The sequence below is a fragment of the Rhincodon typus genome, chromosome 27 (assembly GCF_021869965.1).
Source record: "Rhincodon typus isolate 14 chromosome 27, sRhiTyp1.1, whole genome shotgun sequence".
In the NCBI taxonomy this organism is placed as follows: domain Eukaryota; kingdom Metazoa; phylum Chordata; class Chondrichthyes; order Orectolobiformes; family Rhincodontidae; genus Rhincodon; species Rhincodon typus.
Genome location: NC_063358.1, coordinates 24,520,786 through 24,538,584, shown reverse-complemented (window position 1 = coordinate 24,538,584; position 17,799 = coordinate 24,520,786). Strand labels below are relative to the sequence as shown.

Here is a 17,799-nt window from a genome sequence, read left to right as displayed (position 1 = left end):
ACATTACCACTATGCCACCATCTCCTCTTGTAGCACTAGAAAAGATTTGAGAAGGAGGGAGAGGCAAGGCCACAAAGGGAATTCACACAAGGATGAAAACATTAAAATCGTGTTTTGGGGAAAGCTTGCCAATCTCATTTAGGGAGTATAGAGATGATGAACGACGAAGACATGATACATGATGAGATACAAGCAACACAAATTTAGAAGTAAAATTTATGGAGGCAAGAGAATTGGAGGTAATCCAGGAAAAAGCAATTCAGGAATTGACAAAGCCAATATTGACAGTTTGACACGAGATTACTTCTTTCGACCAAGGCTCCAAACGCAGTTTTGCAAGATCAGAATCTACTTAATAACAACTGGAACAGTGATGTGTGGCTGTTGCAATAGCATTTTATCTTCTCTCTTTCCCCCTCAGAACCTTCTTGGTGTTGCCATGAAGCCTCAATTTCAGCCTTCCCTGGAGTAGCAGGAACTATTATTGCACCTTACCACAGCACAGTCTGTTAGAGCAATTATTCAACTCTCTGTGAACACTATGACTCATTAATTAAATTTGAACACAAATGGGAAAACCAGAGTGAGTATGATTAAGCTGAAGTTAATGAACTCACCATCTATGTTCAGCATCATTTTCCACATGGCTGGTCTGACAGATTGATGGAAACCAAACCAGACTTCTCTACCTCCACCTAAAGGATGGTCATAACCTTCGGGTGCAGAGAAGAAAGAGCGGCCAACAGGGGTGTACCTGCAACAAAATACAGACCACGTATTAAGACCACATGCCTATGGTCCTATACACCACTCTCGAAGCGATTCTACTTCTAGAGTCAGGAGATTAAATTGTGTAGGAGGCCTTGCAAGAATGAATGAAGTCCCAAATGCTCAATAATGGAAGTTTAAGAAAATTCTTACTTTTTTAGGGTAAATACATATGACCAATAGCCAAAATTTCCATCTCAAATACCATGAAAACACCTGAACATTCATTTCACTGCTGTTCTAACAATCTCTGCAACCATGCAAACAGAGTAGATTTCAAAATGATTTGCTCCATGTGAAGAATTATGAGCAATTCAGAGAGGATTAAACTAACAATTTGTTTGACTTGGTTAACTACAGTTTTCTTTATTGCTAACCACAACACAAAAACATAATTAGGTGCATACTGGTGATGGATTTTTGAAGGCTGCGTAGAATTTACATTATAGATTAGCTAATACTTGTCTTAGAAAAAAGGTAAATATATGCATAGGTTTGGAACAAGATGAATGGCACTATACAACACACTCTCATGGATCTGTCTCACAGATAACATGGCAAAGATCAATGCATCAGACCGTCTTATCTAATTCCAAATGTTCTAGATAGACTATCCAAGAGAAGCGATTTGATTGGCAGCTGTGTCTGGGTGAAATTGTGGAGCAGACATTTTGGGGATGGTTGGGGAGCAGCCACTGATTTGTTGTAGACTCTTTGGTGGTAAAAATGCAGATAGAAGCATTTGATCAAGAGTTACAGTTGACTGTATTTTCACTGAATGAATCAGTCAGCAGGAAAAGGAAATTGAAACAGTGGTTCTATTGTCATGTTTCACCATATAGGAAGTAGATGATTATTTCAAGAATCAATTGTATGTTCAAAGACGATGAGGTTGAAATGTGCCTGTTGCTTTGACATTGAAGAGAACACCAAGTACTCTGTTGGAATTAATACTGTTAATTTACCTATCTATTTGTAAAGAGCCTCAGCTTATACCCAATATGCAGCACATATTCAGTCCAAGGAACTAGCAGTAGCATGTACTTCAAAAAATAAATCAGAAACAGTTTCAATTGCTCTTTGCTCAATTCCTGAACAAAAAGACCAAGTCTAGGTTAAGGGATAAGAGGTCAGTATTAGGCTGTAATCTCTGTTTTCCACACTGGCTGTGTTTCTTGATCTTCTTTATTCTTTCATGGGATGTGACAGTTTGTCACCCATCCCTATTTGCTTGAGTGGTTTGCCAGGACATTTCAAACATTTAAGAGTCAACCATATCGGGATTGCTTGTGCTGTGGGTCAGACATCAGATTGCAGATCAGTTAAGGCAGCAGATTACAACCTCGAAAAGGAAAGTAGTGAACTGCATGGGTTTTATAACAATGACAGTTGTAATAGACACCAATACTTCAGACTAGATTTATACTTCAAACCTATTCATCCAGTCTAAATTTTAACAGCTGTCATGGCTATTGTGGTGGGGTTCAAACCAGAGGATTATCTTGGGGCTCTGGATTACTGGTCCAGTGACATTACCACTGTGCCACAATCTCTCCTCATCTTGTTTAAATTTGCCACTCAAAGACAAAGTAGGGCAGTTTTCAAACCATAATTGAATCTTAATATCAAGCAGCTATGTAATTTTTTCGTCTAAAGTGAATTTGAACCAAGTATCAGATGTAAAAATAGTTTGCTGCACTAATGAACTGCACAATTCAATCTCCATTTGGTCACAGTTTAAATGCAAACTGTCCCTTTATAAAGTCTGCATTATTTGTATTTTAAATATTGGTATAGAATTCAAATATATATGGCTTTCAATTACATAATTAAACTGAAATTTGGTCCATTTGGTTCTGAAGAACATCCCAGACAGACATGATTCTTTGAAGTAAGATTCTTCACAATGGGGGTAATTAGCTTAATTAGCTGGACAGCTGGTTTGCAATACAGAGTGATGACAACAGCATGGGTTTACTTCCCACACTGGTTGAGGCTTTCATGAAGGACACTCCTTCTCAACCTCTCCCTGACATCTGGTGACCCTTAGGGTTAAATCTCTCTGATGAGAGGGCAACCCTATGGTCTGGTAAGAATATGGTGACTTTTCATTTACCTTCACATATTGCTTGGTTATTGTGGATAATGCCATAAAGTTGAGATTCCTCACATAAGGCTAAGCAACCTACTCCTCCAAATGTGTAAAACAGAATTTTTCTTATGTTAACAATTTGTTTTCTAGTCAAAGTCAACAGTCACAAAATAGTACATAATAGTAATGCTCAAGAAACCTATTCCTTCAAATGCGTAAAACAGAATTGTTCCTATGTTTTCAATTTATCTTCTAGACAAAGCCAACAATCACAGAATAATATGTAATTGTAAAAGAAAGTTGTCAAGTTAAACCCTAACTGCCTTCAACAGATACTACCAAAATGGAAAGAATAGTGTATGGTGGGTGCAATCTAACCCATTCTGAGGGAATTAAGTTTTCTTTGTATTGGTTGTGAAGTTCTTCAAGTTCCCACAGTTTAATCCAGTTCTTATGGATCCAGTATATGATAAAAAAGAACTGTGAGCTAATTCAGATAGCAGATTTATTTCAAAATGCCATTATGAAAACAATATGTTGGAAGTTTACGTATTCAAGTTGATCCAGTGAGGGATTCATTTGAGGCTGAAGTACAGTTAAAAAGTTACTTCTATATCAAGTACATAATACCTAATCTGGATGGCACCTTGGTAAGTGTATACTAAAACTGACCTGGCTGATGACATAGGAAAAATATGTTGCAAAATGAAAAAACCTAGATCATTCACAGTCCTTTAACCAAAATTCAACAATGCATTTTCATTTACATTTCCATTACAGGTTCTTCATCTTCACAGACCACATGACTTTGTTATGGGTCAGACAGTTGGGGAAATGCAGAGAGAGGTAAACTCACAATGGATATTGCCAGAAGTAAATCTGTTACATGAGCTGGATTCCAAAATTCTAGAGATACTTCTGATTGTCTTCTATAATTCCATGGGGGATTAACAAAATCCCAAAAGTTAAGGTGGGAAATTGGAAAGGCCCTCTCAGATTTTCCATGGTTTTTAAAAAATAACTGGAATATTTTAACTGTATCTTACCAATGTCTCAAATGTTGATGTAAATGTACAATATCTCAAGATGAATGAAAATTATTGTTTATTTTAGGTATACTACCTGGTCATGTGGTAGCCAACTTTGTAGTTGTACAACAAAATGGAGGAAAGTTGTGTACTACCAACATACTTCCATCACTGATGATAGAACTTGATTTGGACATATGCTTCCCTATATGAGGAGTGTCCAGGTACATAGAGTCATAGAGATGTACAGCATGGAAACAGACCCTTCGGTCCAACTAAATTAATCTAGTCCCATTTGCCAGTATTTGACCCATATCCCTCTAAACCCTTCCTACTCATATATGCATCCAGATGCCTTTTAAATGTTGTAATTGTACCAGCCTCCACCACTTCCTCTGGCAGCTCATTCCATACTTGCACCACACTCTGTGTGAAAAAGTTGCCCCTTAGGTCCCTTTTAAATCTTTCCCTTCTCACCTTAAAGATACGACATATGCATGTACATATGGCTTTGACTGCTTAAACAGCAACCCTGGCAGAAACGGAGGAAGACGATATTTGTAACCAATTATATTCTTAAGATATACAGAGGCACAGAGGGGGATAAAGAAAGCTAACATCCGCAACAAAAAAAAAGGGTTTGATGTCTGTCCTTGGTGGATTAAGAAATTGAAAACAACAATCAAAAAGTCAACAGCATAGTAAGAATTTCACGTTGATACTTACTTCATGGAAGGGAGGTGTCGGAGGACAACATCGACAGCATGTACAGGATTTGTGCTGAGTGGTTTGTCCAGGTCCAACCCGGGCAGCAGCTCTGGCATGCTACGACCTGTTAGAACTTCATGCAGCAAATGCCAGCTCACTCTTGAAACAAATTTGATTGACACTCTGAAAATTCGGTCCTTCCCTTCTCCTGGTAATGTCACCTCCAAATCCACCTACAAAATTAAATGTTTCAAATCAACCTATGACATACCTTCATGTACTTTGCTAAAGAACATTAGGTTTACTGCTAAACATTTACCAACAGTAAACTGGTCGAAAATACATGGGCCTCTACAGCAATGGATTATTGAAATGTCACCCCAATTCTTGAGATGTGAGCTCAATTACAGCCCACACAATGGGAGAAAAGGTACAATCTATTTTGCTGGCTGAAGAGATTTAATGTGAAAATACACTGGACCAATCTCAATCCATATCAATCAACAGCACAAAACTTAGAACAATCTACCATGATAATAATAATATGCAAGTTTTCAATCTGCACTTGCATTTGGTTGGTGGACTGATCAGGTGACTGCCTCTGGAGTATGCTGTTCCAAATGCAAGACTTCATGAGACTGCTATGACTTAAAGCATTTCTTTTAAAGTAAATGACAATGCCCATGAATGGGTGATAGTGAAATCATGCTGAACTGTGTTCAGAAACAGGCCCATGTGATTTAGCTGCCATGGGGATAGAAGCCCAGTTTGAAATTTACAGAAACTCAAGAGTTAAGTTCTTACACCTTAACATAAGACCTCCTCTTACGTTAAGGTCTAATTTAGTCAAATACAGGGACTGTGTAGAGAAAAAGAGAAGTTTTAACTAAGAGAGATGCATGTTTAGAAGAGTTGTAAAACAGATATATTTCTGGCAACATCCATTTATAAAGTCCACAAAGGAACATTTATAGTTTAAAGAACCAAGGAACAGAATGGATTAATCTCAATGGAGATTGTAACAGGGCAGGAGCCCCTGGAAGACAGAGGTTCTGATACACGTTTGGTTGCCAATGATTAGTGGCAGTGGGATGTTGATTGAGGAAAAGAATAGGGAGGGAAGTCCATTAGTAAGGTGACCTTGCTGGAGGAATAATGGGGATTGCGTGGGAGCGACGGGAGGAGTGGAAGAAATTATGGAGCGGACTAAGACTAAACTTGATTGTGTTATGGAGGGGTGGTCGACACCTCTCTGCTGATTAAAACTAAAACACCCAGAGAAGCTCGCCTTGCCTCGTAATCTGTTAAAGGAAGTGTGAAAAGTGGTATAACCTGCCTCTCACCCCCAACCTGTTATAAAGGAGTGGTTAAATGAAAGAAATTCCTGATACTCACTTTAAAAGCAACAAATAACAATTTATTTATTTAACAGAGCACAAATTAACAGAACCACTAACAAACTGAACACTCCCCCCCTTCCCCCCCCCATACTAACTATTCCCAAATAAAACAAAATTCTAATCATATGCTGTTCCAGTAGATACAAATCCCACATATATAAACCAAAGTAATAAGAAAAAAAAAAAAAAGTTAAAACTTAGTCTTTTGAAGTTATGGCCAGGATAAGTCTTCTGAAATATTCTTTGCCTTCTCCACTGTTTTCAATTCTTGTGACAGGAATATTAACTAAGAGCGCCATTGTACCTTTATTTAGATGGTGCTTACTCTGAGAGCTTAGAGATTTCTGTGAGAGCCAGAGATTCTCTTCAGATGGCAGTTCACGTTCACACAGATTTTCAAATGCCCTCTTCTTTTATACCCCTGATGACCTAAACCATCAGATTTAAATTTAATTGGATTTTGGTATCTAGGGCCTGGTTTAAATTAATTAGCTAAATTCAAAAATCTGTTGTCTTGGCAAAAATGCTGCATTGCCTGCCAACAGTATAGCATTTTGATACAATGTTTTAATTTTAAGAACGCTGCATCTGCTGCTGCCTACAGACTTCTTTTTAAATCTTCAAGCCTAAAAAACACATCATCTTTTGAAGGGACCACACACTCCTCCTCCCCCCACCCTATCATTTTACAAACATCAAATACTCTACCCAACTTCGCAACAACTGCAAGTGTTCTGTGGGTCCCTTAGGTACTAGTCAGCAAATCTCATATGGTGGGAAAAATTGTATTGATGCAGTAGGGATGCTCTAGTCAACTGGGGACAAAAACACATTGTAACTATCTGTGCTGTAAATGACCCAGAAGTACTTGTCACTGTAAAATTCACAAAATTTAAAAAAATGTAGAGAAGTAGAAAAGTACACAAGACTTATTAAACCTTCACTAATTCAAATCTGTTTCACAGATAAGTCTGTGCTGAACACCAAGGAATAACTGAAATGCAGTGAGGACCTGCATTATATGGTGATTCTGTCTATAACTTTGCTAGAGAATGGATAACTTTTTAAAACTAATTTTGTGTAATTTTAACTCTTTTCAGACTAGCCCCTGCATATTTAAATTCTAAAAGCATTGGAATTATGAGTTGCTGGAAATATTCAGAATGTGAGGAAAATAGCATCTGATGCCTGACTGAATAAGGCAATTATGTATATACTTAACCAGATTGAAATGACAGCACAAGGGGGAAATGTGTAAATCAGGCTGGATCAATATAATACTAAATAAAGTATGGAAAATAAAAGGATTAGAAGAGGTAAAAGAAAGAAATTGAAAACAATATTAATTTTGTACTTCTAAAATATTCAGTAACAAATAAAACCTGAAGGTCCAAGACACCATATTTGCAATAGTTAACTTTTAGTGCCAGCGGGTGTAATTAGTGCCGGGCACTTGTTAACATCTCTGACAGTTAATCCAGACTCAAGTAAAAGTACTCTGAACTTGGACACTGTTTTGGAGCCTTTAAGCAATAAATGCCCCAAAATGCTTGAAAGAAACATTTTAAAACAAATATGACAACAAGCCACCTAAATAAACGTTAGTTTAGATGACAAAAGCTTGGTTAACTAAGTAGGCTTTAAGGAGGTATCCAGGTAAAAAGGCAGAGCAAAGCAATGGAGAGATGGCATTCTAGAGCGTAGGGCCCTGGCAAATGAAGGTGCACAAAAAGTGAACAATTTAAGTTGGGAACGCTCAAGATTTCAGAAGTAGAATAGTGCAAATAACTCAGAAGGGTATGGCTACAGAACAAAACATGAACAAAAATTTTAAAATGAAGTGTTAGTTGGATCAAGGAGCCATTGTAAATCAAGAAACACACGGATCATATAGAAACAAAATTTGGTGTGAGTTAAGGTACGGGCAGCCCCTTTTGTTGACTTCAAAGTTTAGAGGGCAGAATAAGGGGTTTTCTTGTGGCGCAGTGGTAGGGCCCCTACCTCTGGACTAGGATGCCCAGGTTCAAGTCCCACTTGCTCCACAGGTGTGTAATAATATCTCTGAACAGGATGATTAAAAAAAAAGTTAATGATAATAAAGGGTAAAATATGCTAGGCCAGCCATGGAATGGTTCAGCCAACAAAAGACACGAGGGCTTCTGACGTAGATCAGCCAAGATGGGGGAAAATTAGTCCACGTTATGGCGGTAGTAAGAGCCAGGTGGAGTGAATGAAGTCAGGAGTTCATCTTGGGGTGTCTATTGTTATACCAAATTTGTGAATGGCCTGTTTTAGTCTCAGATTATTAAGAGTGAGAAAGACAGTCAGTAGCTAGGGAACAAATTCAGAATTAGAAGGCAGAAAACAATTCCCAATATTTAACTGGAGGAAGTTTCTGCACATTCAGGACAGGATGTCAAATAAGCAGCTGATCACTTAGCGACAGCGGATGAGTTGAGAGAGATAAAAGGTACCACTGGGGATTGTCAGCGTACATATGAAAGCAAATTCTGTGCTTTCAGATGGGATTGTAGGGAGCAGCACGGGGACAAGAAACAGGAGTGCCAAATGATACACCAAAGCTCATTCCCCTCCACAATTCCGAAATTGAATTTCAAGGATTTACAGCTATTTCATGAATAAGTTATCTATTTTGATGGAATTTACAGAAGTACACTGATAACCCTGTTCCAACAAACTATGTGAGGAGCAGCAAAATAAGAGGTACAGTATGTAGGCCTTCTTCTATAATAAATAATACGTGCAGTTTTTTAAAAAAATGGACTGTGCACTGAAGCAAATTCTGAATTTTAAAAGTAACATTAAAGGAATTAAAGTAACATTACTGTTATTCTTTTGTGTTGAAAGAAAAAAAAACTATGGATTGTTTAGACTATTGTGGAGGAACTTGTAACAGTTGTCAAAATGGTTACAGAGCAGGTCGTTGGAGGTAGATTAGCCTGAAGCCTCTTCAGTGAGATGGAAATTTGAAATAACATTTTCAGCTTTGTAAATGAAGAGTAAGGTGGTCTTGCAGTGAAGTGGTAGTGTCCCTGTTTCTGATGCAGAGTTCCTGGTTCAAGTCCCATTCCAGAACTTGATGGCCAAGGAAGGCGTGTTCATAACGCGGTCAGGCAGGTTGAGTAGAAATTTGTAAATACTTCCAAAACCTGGCAATGGTAAGTGCCAAGAATGGGGGGCATCTCTTGTCAGAACAAAACCACCACCCACCAAACCATTCATCATCCTGACTTCCTCTAGCTTCGCTGGGTCAAAATGCTGGAGATCCCTCCCTAACAGCATCATGGGATTACCTACAGCAGTGGTTCAAAGCAACAGTGTACCACCACCAAGGGTGTCTACTGATGGGGAATAAACGCTGGTCCAGCCAGCAGTGTCCATATCCCACGAGTGAATAACAAAAGGAAATAAATTGGTGCCTTTACCATTACAATCCAAAGCTTCAGGCTACAACATGCATGTAACAACATGCATTGTGGGGAGGCAATGGCCTAGCGGTATTATTGCTTGACTGTTAATCCAGAGCCCAGAAAACGTTCTGGGGACTCGGGTTTGAATCCCACCAAAGCAGACGGTGGAATTTGAATTCAATAAAAATATCTGGAATTAAGAATCTAATGATGACCAAGAATCCATTGCCAATTGTCGTAAAAACCCATCTGGTTCACTAATGTCCTTTAGGGATGGAAACTGTCATCCTTACCTGGTCTGGCCTACATGTGACTCCAGACCCACAGCAATCTGGCTGACTCTGAACTGCCCTCTGTGGAGTTAGGGATGGGCAATAAATGCTGCCTAGCCAGCAAAGCTCTCATCCCGTTAATGAATAAAAAATAAAGTATAAAGTGTCTGTTACCAAAGCACCGTGGACTCTTAGGGGCTGGTTAGACAGTGGAGGCGTGGATTAGCTTGGTGCCAATAGCGTGGGGTTTCATATTTTTCAGTGTAGGTGGATGCTTATCATCACTTGTTCATTGTCCCAGTCATGTTTGTGCCACTGTTTTGTGGATGGTCACTATTCTGCTAAGGTAGGGGTCGAGGTTAGATAGACCTTAGGTTTAGGATAAAAATTCAGCACAACATCGTGGGCCGAAGGGCTTGTACTGTGCTGTACTGTTCTATGTTCTATGGTGAGACAGAACATTGATTTCTGGCAGATGACCAAAGAACTTTGCAGGTTTTTGTATCATCAGGAACTGTCCCTGTTTAGTTTGTGGACAAAAAGGCATTTTTCTTGTCCCTAATGGCTATCCAGAATAGCTAAATGTGAGACATGTCTTAAATTTTCATAGGAGAGTGCTGTTCTGACTGCAAGTCTCTAAGAAAATCTAGTATAGAGAGGTAGAATTTAAAAGGGCTGAGCATGCAAAATGCTATAATCTTAGACCTTTTACATGTGAGACAAATTCAAGATCATTCACCATATCAGCAAATTTGAAAATGTCACTCAATGAATTAAAAAAGGTACCAATTGTTTAGCAACCATACTGTTAATTTCATAAGTTAACCAATCAAACCAGACTTCTTTAAATAAATCTTCTTTTCAATTAATAAATTTGGTCACTAGCAAAACAGTGAAAAACTGAAAAAAGAGAGAATAAACCAAAGCTCATAACACCATGTTTAAAATAACTAAGTGCCCACAAAGCAGACTCTCAGCCACCAGAGCCCTTCTGAAACTTGGAACTTTTATATGAATTTATTTTCTGACACAAATTAAGATTCCCAGTTAAATTAAGAACAATAATTATCTATGTCCATTACCTAATGCACACCAAGTGCATTTGACTTAATGTCTGGTAATAATGAACAAATCCATTGTATATAATGCAGAACAAGTAACAAATTTATTTAAAGAATCTTGAGCAGCCCTTACTCCAGTGGTGCTGACAGGAATGGGATCTGCAGTGTAAAGACTCCTTTTCCCATCATAGACAGGTCTTCTTTCTCCAAAAATCTGAACTTTAAAATGCTGGACCATAGAGTCGACTACTTCCCTACAATAACACAGAACAAGTGACAAATGAGAAAAGTACGAGAAGCACAAAAGAATCAACAAACTCAACATTCTATTTAATAATAAACAAAGCAAGGTAATTTCTAATCCCCTTCCTCTCTTCACATCTGAAGGAGCAACTCATATTTATGTCAGTATAATCATATTTCTACAGGCAATTACTTCCTGGCATTTCACGCCAAATGACTATGGTTCATGATGGCATGGTTAATGAGTACCAGTAATTTCATTGAATCTCAGTCTGGTATCAGAACTGAAAGATCTCAACCTGACATGATTTTCTCAGTCTGGCAGCTGCAAGAGAAATGCTGGGACCACCAAATATTCCCCTGTGAGCAGAGGCAGCATATTTAAACTGCTGCAGAAGAATGGCTGCCCTCCAAAATTGCTCATTGTGATCTCTTTCTATGACAAGGTGATGGGCAAGGTCAGATAAGATGGGGCAACATCTGGACATTTTGAGATTCGCAGTGGGTTCAAATGTGTTTTGGCATTGATGTTGCCATGTTCTTTGCTTTGCTGCTATCAATATGACTTTAGTTCACCTACATTCCAGAATGAATGGAAACTGTTCCTCACTAGCATTCTGTACTGAGGAACACCTTCAGCAGTAAATGAACACTCTCCCACACTTCTAAAGAATATGTCAGGAAAACAAATGTCATGGTCCAGGTTGTTGCCATACTGTTACTTATCAGCAGTGACAATATGATGTTGAAGGATGTTAATAGCTTCACATATTGCTGATGATCATGGGGCATAGATAAGACATAGGAGGAGGCGGCCATTTGGCCCATGAAATTCACTACTTCATTCAACAGATCATGATTGATCTGCTAACTCTCAACCCTACTTTCCTACCTTTTTCCCATAACCTTCAAATCCCTCTCTGATTAAAAATCTGCCTCAGCCTTGAATAACTTGATGACCCAGCCTTGACCGGTCTCTGCAGTAAGGAATTCCACAGACTGACTGCCCTTAGAAGAAATTCCTCTTCATCTGTTTTAAACATTGCCTTTTGTGGAGGAACATCTCCACATCTACCCAGTCAAGACCCCTAAGAATCTTGTATGTTTCAATAAGGTCATCGCTCATTCATCTAAACTCTAATAATTACAACCCCAATTTATTAAGCCTCCCCTCAGAAGAAAATAGCTTCATACCCAGAATCAACCTAGTGAACCTTCTCTGGAATGCCCCCAAAGTTAGTATATATTTTCATAAATAAAGAGATCAAAACTATTTGCAGTCTGACGAGTAGCTGGTTTTAGCAAGACCACCTTATTTTTATGCTCCATTCCCATTGAAATAAAGGCTAACAATCCAAATACCTTCCCTATTACCTGCTGAACTTGAATGCTAACTTATTTCTGATTCATGTACAAGGACTCCAAAATCCCTCTGTGCTGCAACTTCAAGTTTTTCTTCATTTAATATTTAGCTCTTCTATTCTTCCTGCCAAAGTGTATAACTTTGTTTTCCCATATTATGTCTTATCTGCCATGTTCACTCAGTCTTTAAATCCAGGTCCCTCTATAGATGTTCAGATATCCTCACGACTTGCCTTCCCACCTACTTTTGTCTGCAAACTTGGCAACAGTATACTCACTTGTCTCATCCAAGTCATCAACATATATTGTAAATAATTGCAGCCCAGCACTATTCCCTGTGGCACTCCACTAGTTATGGGTTGCCAGCCTGAAAATGTCCTCCTTATCCCACACTTGGTCTTCCATTAGTTAACAGACTCTCTTTCAATGCTAATATATTAACCCCAACTCACGTGCTTTGATTTTATTAAGCAGCCTTATGTACAGTACCTCAGCAAGCATCTTTTGGAAATTCAGATATATTATCCCCACTCATTTCCCTTTATCTATCCTCTATTTTATCTTTTATTTATTCAAAGAACTCTAATAAATTTGTCAGGCATAATTTGACTCTGCTTGATTTCATGTTGTATTTCTAAATGCTATTACATCCTTACTAATAGACTAGCATTTTCTCAGTGACTGATGTCAAGCTAACTGGCCTAAAGAGTCCTCCCTTTTTGAATAGGGTTATTGTACTGCCAGTTTTCCAACCCTCTTGAACTTTTTCAGAATGTAAAAGATTCTTGGAAGATTATGATTAGTGCATCCACTGTCTCAGGAGACACTTCCTTTAAAAATGTTGAATGCAACCTTTAGATCCAGAGGACTTATCTCCATTAGGTTGACTGGTACATATTTATCCCCTCTGGTGATAGTTATTTTGTTTACTTCTCCACCCCCACCCCACTTTATTTCCCCAGTCTCATTTACAGAGGCTGCTCTTCCTTTCTATATATTTAAAGAAGCTCTTGTTGTCATTTTTTATATTACTTGATAGTTTATGCTCAGTTTATTTTTTCCCCTCTTTATTCCTTTTTGGTCATCTCTTGTTGGCTTTTAAAGCTTGTCCAATCATCTGGTTCACCATTAATCTTTGATACACTTTTTTTTCCCCCCTTTTAATTTTACACTATTCTGAACTTCCCAACTAACCATGGTGAGTTTAACCCATTTCCAGAATCATTCTTCCTCACCAACACACACCTTTGCTGCGAATCATGAATTATTTTCTTAAACATTTGCTATAGTTTCTCAACCACTTTTTCTGTTAAACTTCATTCCCAATCCATGCTAGCCAACTCTATCCCCAACCATATGTAATTACCCAAGTTGAGGAAAGTTATTTCCAAATCACGTTTCACACTTTCAAACTGAATGCTGCCATGTTAGTCACAGTGAAGTCATGATGTATGCATTGGTACAGCAATGGATGGATGACAGCTCCATATTCAAGCACCTTCGTTCTGATCAAATGGCCGCTGAGTCATGACCAGAGTCAAGGGCATCCATATCTCTGATACTAGGACTCCTGCCAAGCAAGACATGAAGTCGGTGGACTTGGAGACAGCCATTAATGGCTGTGACTTGTGGAGGCTGTTTGGATGGGCATTAGGAAAGGCAATCAGAAATAATAAATTCAGTTGGCCAAGAAGAGGATTCAGAAGAAACGGGGGCCACCAAATCCTGCATTCAACATGTTCTTTTGCAATAAAATTGACAAGATATTGGCACCCCTAAGTCAGGCTTCAGGGCCATACCTGGTGATGTTTAACACTATGGAACACAATCATTTACCAAACTAATGGAAGCAGCATCAAAAAGAATACTTACTGTGCCTGGGTGTGAAACATTTTTCTTTGCCTCTCATGTACTTTCTATGTATTAACGAGCAATTGTTAAATACCTCCTGGTGTACAGTGAGTCTGAGTGAAGATTCTTCTGATTGGCTGAACAGTGATGCTGATTAACCTCTTGAACTTGTTCTACCAAATCATAGATTTGCAACAGAAAACTTCATAGAGTCTTACAGCATGTAAACAGACCCTTTGGTCCTACTCGTCCGTGTCGACCAGACATCCCAAATATGAGCTATTGCAATTTGCCAGCATTTGGCACATATTCCTCTAAATCCTTCCTATTCATATATCCATCCAGACGCCTTTTAAATGTTCTAATTGTACCTGCCTCCACCACTTCCTCTGGCAGTTCATGCCATACACGCACCAACTCTGCATGAAAATGTTACCCCTCTGGTCCTTTTTAAATCTTGTCCCTCTCACATTAAACCATTGCCCTCTAGTTTTGGACTTCCCCACCTTGGAAAAAGGCCATGGCTATTCACCTTATCCATGCCTCTCATGATTTTATAAACCTCTATAAAGGTAATCCCTCAGCCTATATGTTCAACTTTGCTCCAGATTTCTTAATCTCTTTAATTCATCTAGCAACTCCAATCTGCTCTGATATTACAGAGCACGATTAACTCTGCTGAAGGCCGGAATTCTCTGCTGCAGTAACAGAATGTTACAATGAGGAGTACAAATGTACTCCCTCTGTATAAATTGAGGGCCTATGGTTATTCATGTGTTGCAGTCATGAATTTAATTTGCTGTTATACATCTAAATAATAAATTGTAAAAAAATTAGCATAAGCACAAACTCTCATTAAAACTAACTCTGTCCAAAATCAGGTTTTACTTATTCATCTTATACAGATATAAGATGTAAAAACTTCAGTCCAAAGTCAACGGGATATGAGCATCACTGGCTAGGTCAGCATTTATTGCCATTCCTAATTGCCCAGAGGGCAGTTAAGAGTCAACAACATTACCGTTGGGTCTGGAGTAACATAATGAACAGGCCAGCTGAGGACAGCAGATTTCCTCCCCCAAAGGAACCCATGGTTCACTAAGATGGGTTTTTGCAACAATCAAAAGTAGCTTCCTGGTCAACATTAGGCTTTTGTCGTATTCCAATTTTTATTGAATTCATTTTCACCATTGTGGGATTAAAATCCATGTCCCCCAGAACAGTAACCTAGGTTCTGGATTGCTGTCCAGTGACATTACCACTACACCACCTCCTCTAAAGCTAAGTTTCATTTAATTCATATCTAGGATGCTTTCTGAATTACTGATAGCAATTCATTAGAAGTTATCAAAGATTAGGAATGTTGGGAGCAGTTGTTGAATAAGTTATACTGTCATTAAAAACTTTCACTAAAGACTTCCGAGATGGGCACCAGAATTCCAACATTCTTCAGTAAAATCCTATATGTTAATTTGGTACTGAAATATAATTCATTATTAGAAATTAACAGATGTCTGCACTATTCAGAATTTAACATGCCTCCAAGACATAAATTATACTGCAGGCACTAAATTGCTTATTTGACTTGCATATAGTTTACTGAGTGCTCGGAGTTGCTGCGACGGTAATGACATTTACCATCAGACTATGATCAATACAGTCCTGCAGCCACCACCAGCGATTGATTAACTCTTGCAAATAGACTTTGTGAGCTGTTGGGACCTACCCAACTATTAGGACTGCAATTTCCCAAAACTGGAAGCAACTACAAACTTCATAATGTGTGTATTATAAAAATAATAAACACCTTCAAACTATTTAATGCTGCAACCTAGTTTTAGGGTCCATATGACTGTTATATAACTGCTTGAATGAATCAAAGTGTCATTTAGGATTCCCAGAGATTACTGTCATGCCATTCTAAGCTATTCAATTGCCTCTGAATTGCAAATGGGTTTTCATTAATTTAATAATCCACAAACTGATTTACGGTGCACTCAATTATGAAATACTCTCACTAATCCTCCACTGATTTGGATAAACACTGTTCAAGTGCTGTTAAAACTTATTAAACTGAAACTTCCTGTGATCCTAACTTCCATTTCTTTACCAAATTAAATAAAAATCCAAGTGACATAGTAGGTATTGGAAATATTTCATTATACAGCAAATATTTTAAATACTAGCTGCCTTCAGGTCAAATTTAATATTTTTTCAATAGTAAATCATGTTATTACATGTATTTTTTCTCAGTGGCTAATGTGCCAGATAGAAATTCAAACAATTTTTTGACTTGCTCTGAAATCTATCAGTAAAGACTTTTAAAAATAATTCTGCAACATAGAACAGCTGGAGGATGCAGAAGGTAGGTTATTAAATGTAAATACCAGTGGCACTGCGGTAAATCTGGATAATCTGATATAATGCATCATAGATTGGTAGGACATAGGTTTATAAATTTGATTTCTTTAAGTGCTCATTTGTGATCTTAATCTTGGGGCAGAGCAAAGAATAGGAATGGTCCACTCACCAGGCAGATTGATGTTTCATACTGATTATCTACAACACCAAACAAGTCCACAATTCTGTAGTACTTATTAAGCTTGTATGAGATGTAAAATAAACCATAAATTTAGAATGTCATAAAGATCTTTTAAGACGTATGTAAACTTTTCCTGTTGCTCACATCCTAATGCAAATTTTGTCATTGAATTATTGTATTTATGTACTAAAAATGTCTTTTTTTTAATTGGTCAGTGACGTATTACTTAAATGCCAATGTCAATGATACTTCAGTCTTCTGCACTGTGAAGCCAACCCAGCAGTGCACTTCACACAAGATTCTGTGAGACATATTCAAGTTTGTTTGATACTCCAAGTAAGTAAAAAGTGTGTACACAAGTACCATAGTACTCTGACACTCCTTATTTTCCACCTCAGGACTTCTCTCCTCCTCTATACGCACCTGTTTACCCTGCGAGGACATTTATCTGGTTTAATATCTACCTCATAGAGGTAGACGTCAATCTTTGGGATATCTACTTGGAAGCAGTTGGCCAGCAGTTTAATCGGTTTTCCCATGGTGCCACATCCTGGTCGCCTTGGCACCGTAAAAAGGGGCTGAGCCCCAACAGCTCCTGCAAAAATGGAAAAGAAAATCATTGAAAATCAGTTGAAGGTGCACACATAGCTCTTTTCATTTAAAAATTAACACTTATTTATTTTGATACTAATTACGTACAAATATGACAGACCATAATTAGCTCCCAGACCTAGGTACTCCACACCCCAAAACCTAAAGGAAAGCACTGGTCTCTGATCTACTCCTGCCTACAATGATCCTGATGTCAAGAGCATAAACGTTGCAGGATATTATGAATGTAAGCACTTGATGGTGGCAATATGCTGCATTACAAGGCCACAGGGAAGCACAAAATCTTAACATGTTATAGATGCCAGATCTGAAAATCTGAATTATTTAGTGCTGTGGTTTGAAGCATTTTCTTGGCTGATGGTTGAGCTGGAGGAACAGTGTTCAATGTAAAATTAAACATCCTTCCCATCTGCTTACACAATACTAAAA

General features: G+C 38.2%; 1 protein-coding gene across 4 annotated transcripts in view; it reads right to left on the bottom strand.

Moving 5' to 3' along the window:
- The window catches only part of ago3b (argonaute RISC catalytic component 3b), a 91,565-nt gene extending 74,215 nt beyond the window's left edge, over positions 1-17,350 (bottom strand). For all 4 annotated transcript variants that reach the window (XM_048612840.1, XM_048612839.1, XM_048612841.1 and 1 more), the window contains exons 1-4: positions 17,182-17,350; positions 10,894-11,014; positions 4,615-4,829; positions 618-754 (exon numbers count right to left, since the gene is read on the bottom strand). In XM_048612840.1, the coding sequence (XP_048468797.1) occupies positions 618-754; positions 4,615-4,829; positions 10,894-11,014; positions 17,182-17,297 (589 nt within the window). In that variant the 5' untranslated portion in view covers positions 17,298-17,350. The remainder of the gene's footprint in view (positions 1-617; positions 755-4,614; positions 4,830-10,893; positions 11,015-17,181) is intronic.
- Between the last annotated feature and the right edge of the window lie 449 nt (positions 17,351-17,799).